This window comes from Palaemon carinicauda, chromosome 11 (assembly GCF_036898095.1).
Source record: "Palaemon carinicauda isolate YSFRI2023 chromosome 11, ASM3689809v2, whole genome shotgun sequence".
In the NCBI taxonomy this organism is placed as follows: Eukaryota; Metazoa; Arthropoda; class Malacostraca; order Decapoda; family Palaemonidae; genus Palaemon; species Palaemon carinicauda.
In genome coordinates this window covers 138060834-138073333 of record NC_090735.1, presented here as the reverse complement: position 1 = coordinate 138073333, position 12500 = coordinate 138060834, and the positions used below count along the sequence as shown (strand labels likewise).

The window sequence follows — 12500 nt, the reverse complement described above, 5'->3', positions numbered from 1 at the left end:
CTGAAATAAACAGCTTAAACTAATCTTGTTTCTTAACCGGATTCCTTTGATGTTACGGTAAAAAAATTCTTTGGCAATTAGCGGATAGAAAAAGGTCCCTCTGTTTTATATCAAGAAAATTTGATTATCAGAATGCTGGCTTTATGGGATACATTATTTCCATTAATATTCGACTAACTTCTATTTTCCCAGTGTTTGGTCTCTATTTAATCTTCCTAATATTCTTTTGAGTGAGAGATTTAAAAAATCGGTACATTCCGTTGCTCCTCCGTCTCTCTTCGCTCATATTTCTTAATAAGTAAGATTTTATGTTTATATGTTCTTTCTGCCCTGGTCTTATAGAGTTATGTAACTACTTAACAATAAAGGCCAATTACTATATGCTCTAGGCTTAGGTATTGGTAAAACCTGGCGTCATAGCAACAGAGGTTAGATATCTTATACTTTCTGTTCTGATTTTGCATTACATGGCGTAACAGCAACAAAGGTCAGAGAACGTACACCAGGTTCTCTGTTTTTTATTTAGGATCACAATAGCCTAGTAGTCCATGATATATTTTGGCCAAGAAAGGTGACTAACGGGTGTGAACAGAAGTGTAAAGAATAAAACCCATTGAGCAATCTATCAAATTGTACAAGTGGAAGTGGAAGAGGCCTGTCTACCAGAGAGGTCTTTAATCTTTGATCTTTACAAGAGAGAAAGAAAACTGGCACTGGAAGAATGTAGCTGAAGATGTTGGAAGGACCTAAAGGAACTGGAAAATAAAAACATTTGTAGCAAGGAGTCATTGAGGGCCTGTATGTTCCGTGGTGTGCCGCAGGATACGCTTCATTGATTGGTTGAATAATTACAGCAAAAGTCAATCGGCTTCTGGTGTCTTGTGTTCATCTAATCCCTGGGTGATGATAGGATATTTAGGCAGAAACTAATAGTTCATTTTGAATTGAAGGGTCGAAGCAACTAGTTGTCAACTCGATCAAATTCCTCTTCACTTTGGGGCCATCGGAATTGATTAAAAGTTTAAAGGTCGATCATGAATGGCAGAGGGCAAGAGACTTTGCAATGCCTTAGGTAGCAGGACAATGCCTTACAGACTGACCATATATGTATGTGTATATATATATATATATATATATATATATATATATATATATATATATATATATATATACATATTTATATATATACTGTATATATATATATATATACATATATGTATATATATATATATGTATATATATATATATATATATATATATATATATATGTATGTATGTATGTATGTATGTATGTATATATATATATATATATATATATATATATACATACATACATACATACATACATACATACATACATACTACATACATACATACACACACTATGTAAATGTATACATATGTGCGATCAGCGTCCAAGACCCCTCTCCATCCAAGCTAGGACCAGGGAGGCCCAGGTGATGGCTGCTAATGAATCAGTATACCATACGACATGATTCAGGCAATCCCATTACATACATATGCCAGGTCTACGGCAGAGATGTTTGGCTCAGAGCAACCCTTCAAACTAGGGCCGTGGACCGCTGGTATTATTAAGCCACTGTTACACGTGGTGGTATGATCCTTAACTCTTTCAGCACCCAAAATGCACAAATTCTGAGTATCCCAGGTAAAGTTTTCCAGCCAGTTGGAAAGGGGACTTCCTCCCACTTAAGAATGAGCTTCATATGTACAGAACAACGCTCTGGCGTGATGGCTGACGTCTTCGGACCTGCGCTGGCGTGATGGCTGGGACGTTGGGACGTGCAATGGCATGTTGTCTGACACGTTTTAAACTTGCACTGCTGTGATGGCTGACATGTTCGGACAGGCGCTGGCGTGATGGCTGGTGTATTCAGGGGCACACTGGTGTGCCAGCTAGCGCATTCATATGTACGTCTGTGTGCACTGGGATGATGGCTGGTGCGTTCAGACGTGCACTGGTATGACGGGTGGTGCGTTCGCATGTGCACTGGTGTGACGGCTGGTGCATTCGGACGTGCACTGGTGCGACGGCTGGTGCGTTCGGACGTGCACTGGTGTGACTGCTGGTGTGTTCGGTAGTGCACTGGTGTGATGGCTGGTGTGTTTGGACGTGCACTGGTGACGGCTGGTGCGGTCAGAGGTGCACTGGGGTGACGGCTTGTGCGTTTGGACGTGCACTGCTGGACTGCTGGGGCGTTTGGACGTGCACTTGTGTAACGGCTGGTGCATTCAGACGTGCACTGGTTGGACGGCTGGTGTGTTCGGACGTGTGCTGGTGTGATGGTGTGACGGCTGGTGTGCTCGGTAGTGCACTGGTGTGATGGCTGGTGCGTTCGGAGGTGCACTGGGGTGACGGCTTGTGCGTTTGGACGTGCACTGGTGTGACGGCTGGGGCGTTCGGACGTGCACTTGTGTAACAGCTGGTGCATTCGGACGCGCACTGGTGTGACGGCTGGTGTGTTCTGACGTGCAAGGATTACAAGAAACTATCGAGCTTGAGCTTGACTTGAACCCCAGTCCGGCAGATCACCAGGCAGAGACGTTTCCAATAATCTTCCACAATCGAAATGCTAGTTGCAAAGCGTTGGGAAAGGAGGAAGGCTATTAATTAGATACCCTATATTGCAAACCTTTCTTTGCTTGAGGGAGAAGCTAGAACTGTTGAATAAGGATCCTCCCTACTCTATGTGTACGGAGAAAAGGACGCAACTAAGACGCAGGTGCATGGGAAATATATTTGAGATCTTTCCTTGCAGTTTCAATCAAAGTAGAAAAGGGGAAAGAGCTATATCCTGTGTATTGAAATGAAAATGTGAGAGGGGATGCCGTCATCTCAGCATGTATGTATGAGAAACGCGCAGAAGCTAGCGGAAACATTAATCTTTGTATGAAATGTAAACAAGACGTATTTTATTCTTATTATTATTTGGTAAGCTCCAGCCCTAGTTTGAAAAGCTATAAGTTCAAGGCCTCCAACAAGGAAAATAGCCAAGAGAAGAAAGGAAATAAGTAAATAAATAAGCTACTAGAGAAGTAATGAACCATTGAAATATTCTAAGGACAATAACATACTAGGAGACCAATCATCCTAACCTTTTTTTATAGGTTTGGACAATCTGTGTATGGATTGAAATACACAATGAAGTTGAGTGTGTGCGTATGTCTAGAAGTCTCTTGCTCCTAGACTGTTTGAGAAATAGGTTGAGAAAAGTAGGAGTCTGCATTTAGTCCCTCATTCAGCCCGATAAAATGCAATTGGAAAAGATCTCTTCTTATGACAATGAATATTGATGATATTGGAATGCTACGACTCCTCCTGGGAATATTTGTATTCAAGCTTTTTTTTCCCGTGAAGTGCTCGTGTATGTATACATAGTGGTAGTGGATTCCTTGAGGAAGATATTCAGGCTTCACCTTTTTCACATATTGTATATTGGGAAAGTTTTTTGTTTCTGCACCTTGAGCTATATATATTTGTTTTTTCCTATGCACTAAATTCGAGAATGGGATGTTATTAACATTTGTTCAGAGAGAGAGAGAGAGAGAGAGAGAGAGAGAGAGGAGAGAGAGAGAGAGAGAGAGAGGAGAGAGAGAGAGAGAGAGAGAGAGTTGCTATCATGTGATGTTTTGCATTACTGGCCCTGACAAGTATTGATGACTGCCGTCAAAAGCAAAGGGAGCTGCTTATTCATCTTGATTGTCTTGTAACAAAATACCGAGAAGAAAATTTTAACATTCTTGCATATACACCTCTTACCTTGTATAAATATCCATTGTTTCAAAATATTGTCTGTGGAAACTATAGCCCATATATCTAACATTCTAAATATTCTTTTAGAATTAGGCGCTCTTATGAAATGCTTATTGTCTACTCCATCAGTACGTTCCCAGGAATATTTCGAATGAGATTCCTATGAGAAACTCGGGGCTTACACAGTTAACTGGTATGTGGCAGACAGCGAGTTGCGTTCGCTAAGCTGGTGTACATCTGGATTCTGGACTGCACCTTCGGGGTATGCGGGGAATGAGAGAGAGAGAGAGAGAGAGAGAGAGAGAGAGAGAGAGAGAGAGAGAGAGAGAGAGCGGATGAATGCGAGTGCCTTTAAAAAACTATTAAGTGTATATCTCAAACGAGCATCCCGCTCTTGGTAATGGTGAACATCATCATCACCATCACGATCATGATGATTGTGTTGTAAAAGTTGGAAGTGAGTGAAATTCTTCTAAGTAGATTATCTATTCAGCCGAGCGTTATTGGATCGGGGACCGGGGGTTTTGGGGCCTAGGTGTGTGGTCCCCCTTTTTCATTGGCAGGTGGCAGGTCATGAATTTTTTTCATTAAAAAAAAAAAAATTTGACCGTGAGTTCAATGTGTCTCATCGATTATTATTATTATTATTATTATTATTATTATTATTATTATTATTATTATTATTATTATTATTATTATTATTAATTTTAGTCGCGCAAAGATATAATTTTAAACATTCATTTCACTTACACACGAGAAATGAAAAGCTATAATGCAGCATCTCTCTGCCTTGCGTTTAAAGTAGAAAAGAAATCATTGTAAACAGGTTGGTATAAATAGTTTTGTCTTTATTTATGGATATTATGTTTTCTCGAATTGGCCTGGATAGTTGTTTGGACATATAAGTTTGATTATGTGTACCTTTCGCATATATTTGTAGAATAATATAATAACCTTATCCATCATTACATTTGTGTGTTGTTAAAAGCAGGTCATTCTTTTTAAAGATGTCTTCTGTGTTTAAAATTATATTTTATTCTATTGTTAATTTGCTCCATATTCTTTCTCTGTGAGTTGAGAAATTTCTTTTAGTATGCTTAAGTAGTCTCCTTGGAGAGAGAGAGAGAGAGAGAGAGAGAGAGAGGAGAGAGAGAGAGAGAGGAGAGAGAGAGAGAGAGAGATCCCTTGAAGTGTGGTCTCTCGTATCGATCAATTGTACTCACCGGGGGTCCAACAAGCCCACCCACATATTCCCACGCCCGTACCTGCCTGTTACCACACCCAAGTACGGGATTTCCATTCTTTTAGGCTTAAACAAAGCCTTATCGCCCAATAGGGATTATGATAAATTAACATTCAAGTGGTAGAGTAAACACTGTTATTCCAAGTCCCTGTTTGCACCAAAATCAAAACAGCTTAATCCTTTTTTTTTTCACATCTCTGTCGCATACGTTATGTTTGTATGGATGGAGATGCTTTCTTATGTATTAGCCTCATACCGTACGTATAAGTTTATGCGGTACGCCATGTTTATTCAGTTTGTGACTCACTTATGTTTCCTCTTTCATTCAATTGTTCTATTATTCGCTTAGCCTTTGAACCATTAATCCACTCACTCCACAGCCTTTATCCTTTTAGAGGAAAATTTCCCATTTGAATTGCTCTCTCTCTCTCTCTGTCTGTCTGTCTGTCTGTCTGTCTGTCTCTCTCTCTCTCCTCTCTCTCTCTCTCTCTCTCTCTCTCTCTCTCTCTCTCTCATTTATGAATGTCAATGTCAACGCTTTAACCAGACTGCATTAGTAAATGAAACATGGATAGTGTATACCGTAGGGTTATTGAGAAAGTTTTTACATATATTTATAATTAAATGTGGAGTCAAAGGGCCGTAGAGTTTGATGGTATGCCTTATTCCAAAATTGTGGTAGGTGTATGGTTTGATTGCTACAAATTCACTAATCCCTGTAGCTTAGTAGTTATCTCTAATAAAATAATATTCTTTCAAAACATTTCGATTTAGGGTTCTATCGTTAAAAATTATGTGAAAGGTGACATCAATTCCATGAAAGCCACTCACTTCTTGTTTTCACACAAATATATTCTGAATCCATTGTTTGTGGTATTATAGTACTGGGATTAAACCAATGATGCAATAGCCAGATGTTACTCACTGCAGAGCTACTTATGATTGAGATACGATTTCATTTATAGAGAATTGTTTGAGCACTGTTATCAACGAAAGCAGCAGTATGGACCCAATTGCAACTGTGACTGTAAGGAGCTTTATTCAGTAGGGTCATGAGTCTAAATTTTATCGTATTTGTTCCCAAAGATAATGACTCCCTCCCCCCAAAATAATGGGATCCCTCTCCCAAAAGCAATCTGACTGCTCTCCAAAAATAATTTGACCCCCTCCCAAAAATAATCTGACCCCCTCGAAAAAATAATCTAACCTGTCCCTCAAATATAATCTGACTACTCCCCTGAAATATATCGACACCTCCCTGAAAAATAATAACATCTTCCCTCAAAAATATCCTGACCCCCTCCCTCAAAAAATATATCACCCCTTCCTTCAAAAATATTCTGACCCCTCCCTCAAAAAATAATATATGATATATGATATAATAGGAAATAATATGACCCCTTCCCTCAAAAATATTTTGACCCCTCCCCCTAAAAATAAACTGATCCTTCTCCCAAAAATAATCTAATCCCTCTCCCAAAAATAATATGACCCCTTCCTCAAAAATATTGTGACCCCTCCCCATAAATAGTGTTAAATAAGGGCCGATTTTGTTTTACCCTAACCGTCATTAGCGTTTAAGCTGTGTCAACAACAGAGAGTCTGTTGAGATAAAATGGAGAAACGTTTCAAGGAAAAATAGTCGCTGAGTTAATAACATTTAAAGTGCAAATCTCTTTTTGTGACTTGGATAAAGAAAATCTATTTTATATTTCCCTTTCTTATTCCAGAATTTAAAATGTCACCATTGCTCTGATAATTTACTATTACTATTTTACCTTAGCATTAGAATTTCCATGAATAAACACAAAACTAAAAATTAGCCTTTACACCAAATTTTAGCTGTTTTATCAAATACATTAGCTGCCATTTGTTCTAAACTAGGTGAAATTCACAGTGCTTTATTTTATTCTCTGAAGCATCGTTAGTGATTCAACGCAATTTAGGAAATATAAATTCATTTTAGACCCAAAACCTAAACCATTACTAGTTGAAAAAGAACCGGCAATTGGGCGAGTATTTATGAAAATTCATAAGTGCCGTTTACAAGGCACATGTTCTGTGAAAAATTCCATGACACCAAGAAGGGCAGACGGTAATGTTTAAGCCTATAGTCAATTCTTTTTAGTGAGGCAGATTTGCACCGACTTGCAGGGGTGCCCTTTTAGCTCGGAAAAGTTTCCTGATCGCTGATTGGTTGAACAAGATAATTCTAACCAATCAGCGATCAGGAAACTTTACCGAGCTAAAAGGGCACCGCTGCGAATCGTTGCAAATGCGTCTCATAAAAAAAAAAATTAGTATAGTGGGAGAGGTGGCAACGCAAAGCAACAATTGCACTGAGAATCACTTGCAGGAAAACAACAGATAAGCTGGCTACTGTATTAGGTTTATAAAGCTTTGCTGAAGTAATTATGGTATTTCTAATGCTCTGTAAATGAAGTCGTAGAGTAAAATGTCCTTTGTACTGAGGAATAACTGGGATTTGGATGTAATCTGATAAAAATCTTGATATATTCACCTAATTAATTATTAATTTCTTTATTTTAAATCATTTTATGATAGTATTAAATGTAGGTTTACGGTAGAGACACAATAAGTCTATCAACATACAACATTCCCGTCTATATTTCTAACTAAATGTATCGTGGAAGTATTGGTTACGGTAGTGCAAATTATAGATATGGAAAAAGTATTTCCAATTTGACATAATTGTCATGAATATTTTTTTCTAAACTTTCTCGTAATTTGTTCATTTTTATATAAATAAATATTCTATTGATGAACGGTTTTTTTTTTCGAAATTTATTTTTCGTTTAATTTTTCCACTGTCTTTTTATTAGATACAACTATAAAAATTACTAATATTCATTGACATATATTTCTCGTAGAATAGTCACTTTTAAGGTACCCACATAGGACCAGGAGATAATATTTCTCTGATGGCCATCAGACGTCTATCAGCAGTGCTTGAAATTTTCATTGTATATTTTATCTTTAAAATCGGTAACTCTTCTAGAATAATTTGATTAATTTCTTTCCATATTAGGGCTTGTTTGATAACCTGGAAGTAACTTGTTGGCCCATTTCCCTATATATATATATATATATATATATATATAATATATATATATATATATATATATGTTTGTGTGTGTGTGTGTGTGTGTGTGCGCGCGTGTGTGTGTGTGTGTGTGTGTGTGCGCGCGTGTGTGTATGTATATGTATAATGCAACATTTAAGTTTCTGTATCAGTTGGGTGTTATGTCTTTAAAGGGCGCAGAAAAATATCTGGAAAGGATAGATATTGATGTTATATATATATATATATATATATAATATATATATATATATATATATATATATATAGTATACATGTGTGAATGTGTTGAAAGGAATCCTGTTTTTTACCTTATAGACTGGCTAATATAATACTTAATGAAATCCCCTTAATACCCTTACTTCTCTTACTTATTACTAACATCTATTTTCGTTGTAAATACTTAATCTCCTATTCAGTTCCCCTTTGAGCAAGATACCATCAAATACCGTACGATAATAGTCGAGATCGTTACTGTGTATGATTCCCACACAATATGTGAATATTTTTAAAGAACTTCTCTTTCACTTCCCCAAAGCAGTTCATAAAAAAAGTGTGGAATTTGAAAACTTCATTTCAACACAGTGCAAGTAAAGCTCCATATTTCATCCAGATAATATCTACTAAAAGGAATAACAATGTGGATCCATAATCGCTTTCCCGGTGGGGGGTTGGGGGGTAAATCTCCCAAATGGAACCATTATAATGAGTCGTTCTGTAATGCAGTGTCATCATTAATGTTAAGAAGTGCGCCACGCGGGCCATAACGATCCGGATGGCTAAAGGGCTTGGCTTCGATTTTGCCTTCAGAACTATGCTTGTAAAAGAGACCGGATTTCTCAAGTCTGCTAGTACAAAATATTGGCGGTGTATGGTGCTGAACCGACTGGTAACTGTATACTTTAAAACTTGGGAGAAGAGAAGGTATTATTTTATATTCCTGTCATTTTGGCTGTGTATTTTTTGTGAGCAAGTGATACTTTAATGTCTGTTTTTGTTTATAGTTAAAGGCAAATTTCACAAGTTTTAGTAAACTTACATTATTAAAGAAATATTTGCTTGTGATTTACTAATTTTTTCCTTTATATTCTATCTATTTTCTCTAATCGTAGAAAAAATTATAGACTCTCTTCCTATTAAGAAGGAAGATAAATAAGTTAGAAATTATTTGGTTGGCGATTAGCTTTTCTCTATTTACTCCACTGCTGCCGGAGCATCGTAATCCTTCGATGCCTCCACCAGAAGCCTCCATGACATGCAATCTGAGTTGCTCCAAGACTTTTGATTTTATCAGACCATCTTTTGTGTGGTCTGCCCACAGGTCTTCTCGCTAGTCTATCCGTTTCCAGTCCTCTAATCAAATTATTGTACCCTGTTCTCGCAACGTGACCTGCCCACCTAAGCTTTTGTGATATTATATCACTTTATAAGTCGCAGCCTTGATACTTCTCTCAGTTCCATATTGTGCTTCCTCCTCCACTCGCCGCTATGTTCATCTCGAACTGGTCCACTTATTCGCCTCATTATGCTTTTCTCAAAAACAAGCAGCATATTTCCAAATCTTTTGTTAGCCTCCAGGTTTCACATCCGTATGTGGGCTTGTATGGCTGAAATTTTATGCTTGTAGACACTTGTCTCGATTTGAGTAGTTCGTTGATGATCCAATAGCCCTTAGAAGCTGCAGCAATTCTGAAATTTATTTTTTCCTTTATCCCATTGTCTGTGGTTAATTTTGAGCCCAGATATTTGAACTGAATCACCACCTATAGCAGTATCCCTTTCAGCTCCACAAAGTTCATCTTGTTTCCTCCCCTTAGGATTTTCATTACCTTGGTCTCACTTTCGTTAATTTCCAAACCAACTTATTTTGCTGCTCTTTTAAAGTGATTTAATTGGTTACCGCGTTTTGCAAAGATATGTCCCAGCCTTTTTCTCTTTATTTCTTTTTCAATTCCTAGAATGAATTTGGGTTAATAATTAACTCTGATTTCATCTTGTATTAAAAGAAGAATTAATGTTCCACATTTTTCAATGGTTCATTTGAACTCCATGCACTGCATTTAATAAATGAGAGCGACGTAGGTCTCATTGGCGATATATCTTTACGTTCACATAATCACTTCATTGAATTTTTACCCTCTATTGTCCACGGTATATTTACACCCCCAAAAAATGTTTTAATTGAGAAATTCGCATATCCAACTCCCTCGCCTCCCATTCAGGCATTTTTCAGTACTGATTCCGATACAAATTCAGTAGTGCATTCTGGTTCATTTGAGGCATAAAGCTTTCGAACATCGCGGCATCTCATGGATGATTAAATGTAAATATGACACGTTATGAATACTAACTTGGTCTCATGGTTTAAAACAATGCTGGGAGGGACGGAACTACCAGGCCTTTAGAGTTTCCGTCGTACTATTAAAGCTCTAGTCGTTATTTATATAGATGTTTATTATATTGGTTCTCATGGTAATGCTCTTTACATTTTCAATTATGAAAATGCTTTCCATTTCACTTGCCCAAATTTACGTTCATAAGAACAATGGCGATTTTGAGAAATTGCTTTTTCGTGTTTGCATCCGACGATGAAAAATATAAACTAATGATGATATAGCTATTAACGCAATTATCTTTCGTAATTAAACAGTAATGGATGTGGATTGTTATGAATAATGTATATTAACTGTAGACGGAAAAGACAACCAACAGGTAAAGATAGAGGAGGCCACCGCAAGTAGCAATAGAAAAGGCCACAGGTGTATAGAAACAGAGGAGACTAACAGAAGCGGGGTTAGATCTAGTTACCTATAGTCCATTTCTTTTATCGAGGCATATTTGCACCGACTCGCAGGGGTGCCCTTTTAGCTGGGAAAAGTTTCCTGATCGCTGATTGGCTGGACAAGATAATTCTAACCAATCAGCGATCAGGAAACTTTTCCGACCTAAAAGGGCACCCCTGCGAGTCGGTGCAAATATGCCCTCGATAAAAGAAATGGACTATAGTAGATAGTATAATAGGAAATGTCACCAGGTAATGTTAGTAGTCACTAGTGATTGAAATACCAGAGCCTTAGTCCTGATGGTAAAAGGTGTCTGGTCGTTACTTAGAGCCATTACTATATGGAGATAAATAAGGATTTTCAGTACTAGGAGAAAGAAGTCATCAATAACCTCAGGTAATTGAAGCCATCAGTAGTTGGAGAAAGAGCCCTTCAATGGATGGAAATCAAAGACATCTAACGAATACTGAAGAAACATGTGACCTATAGATGGAGCTAGAAAATCCCGTCAGTAGGTGGAGACAAAAGAGGCCATTAGCAAGCAAAGGTCGAAGTGACCATCAGTGGGTTGAGGTAAAGAGTGCTACCAGTGGGTGTCCATATAAAGAAATTCAAAGGAAAGTGAAGATTGAAGCGCTTGGATAAAATTGTCCACTGGCGTTGTGTGGAAGGAAAAGAAACATTTCACACAGATGTCGACGTTAGATTGCGACAGCTAATTTAAAAAGAACAGAGGTTGTTATTGGTGGAGATAAGAAGCATGCAAATGGAGACTGGGAGAAGAAAATACAATTGTAAGGTTCTCATTTTCCATATCAGTGTAGTGTTACTAACGTCTTTATAGCTAGATGAATGCTTGTAATGCATCTAGCATGAAAACGTTATTGCATGAATATCCTGTAGGGAGTTTAAGAACGTTTTAGATTTGAATACCAGATTTTACAAGGTAACATCTATAAATCATGATTGTATAGAACACTTCCCGATAGCATTTGCAATGCCATCTTTTTACAGGAAACTTTGCCACTGTTTCTTTTGGTTATTTTCATTATTTTTGGGTCACTGTTTAAAACTCCGCATCAGGGCGCATGTTTTTTTCATTTCGTTTTTATCTCAAAGGATTTCACTTTAATCTAATATGAAAGCATAATGCTTCAGCCCCGAACCAGGTGCATTACAATGGCAAGGAAGACCTTTCCACGTGCTATTCTTACCTGTGGAGAATTTTGAGAGACCTTTCCACGTCCTTTTCTTATCTATGCAATTCTTAGTTCTTTCCCTATTCACTTTAAGTGTATTTGTGTGTGTGTGTTTTTGTTTAAATGTGTGATAAACACCAATCTTTTTTTTTTACATAAAAAAGGATACCAAGGACAAGAAATGTATATATTAACTTAAAAAGATCAATCAGTAGCTTGGTTAGAGCACGACATTTTAAAGAGCTATATCTTGAAATGAATGAAATGTTTTACGAATAGAGGTTGTGTATATTTATCTGTCTGTACATTCATGATACGCAAACAGCATATGCACACAGGTTCGTATATTTTGGTCTGTAGAGTGTTGTTATATATATTGGTAATGTATTTATATATCATG

General features: G+C 37.4%; 2 protein-coding genes across 2 annotated transcripts in view; one reads left to right on the top strand and one right to left on the bottom strand.

Annotated features, from left to right (window-relative positions):
* LOC137650234 (43 kDa receptor-associated protein of the synapse) overlaps nucleotides 1–12500 on the top strand; it is a 626772-nt gene that overhangs the window by 116236 nt on the left and 498036 nt on the right.
* LOC137649495 (uncharacterized) lies at nucleotides 1593–2453 on the bottom strand. The gene has a single exon (XM_068382479.1). The coding sequence runs from the start codon at nucleotides 2451–2453 to the stop codon at nucleotides 1593–1595; it is 861 nt and encodes a 286-aa protein (XP_068238580.1).

Bases quoted from the DNA above. Each gene is read 5' to 3' on its own strand.
- LOC137649495 (XM_068382479.1), bottom strand. From the start codon at position 2,453: ATGCACCAGCTGTTACACAAGTGCACGTCCGAACGCCCCAGCCGTCAC.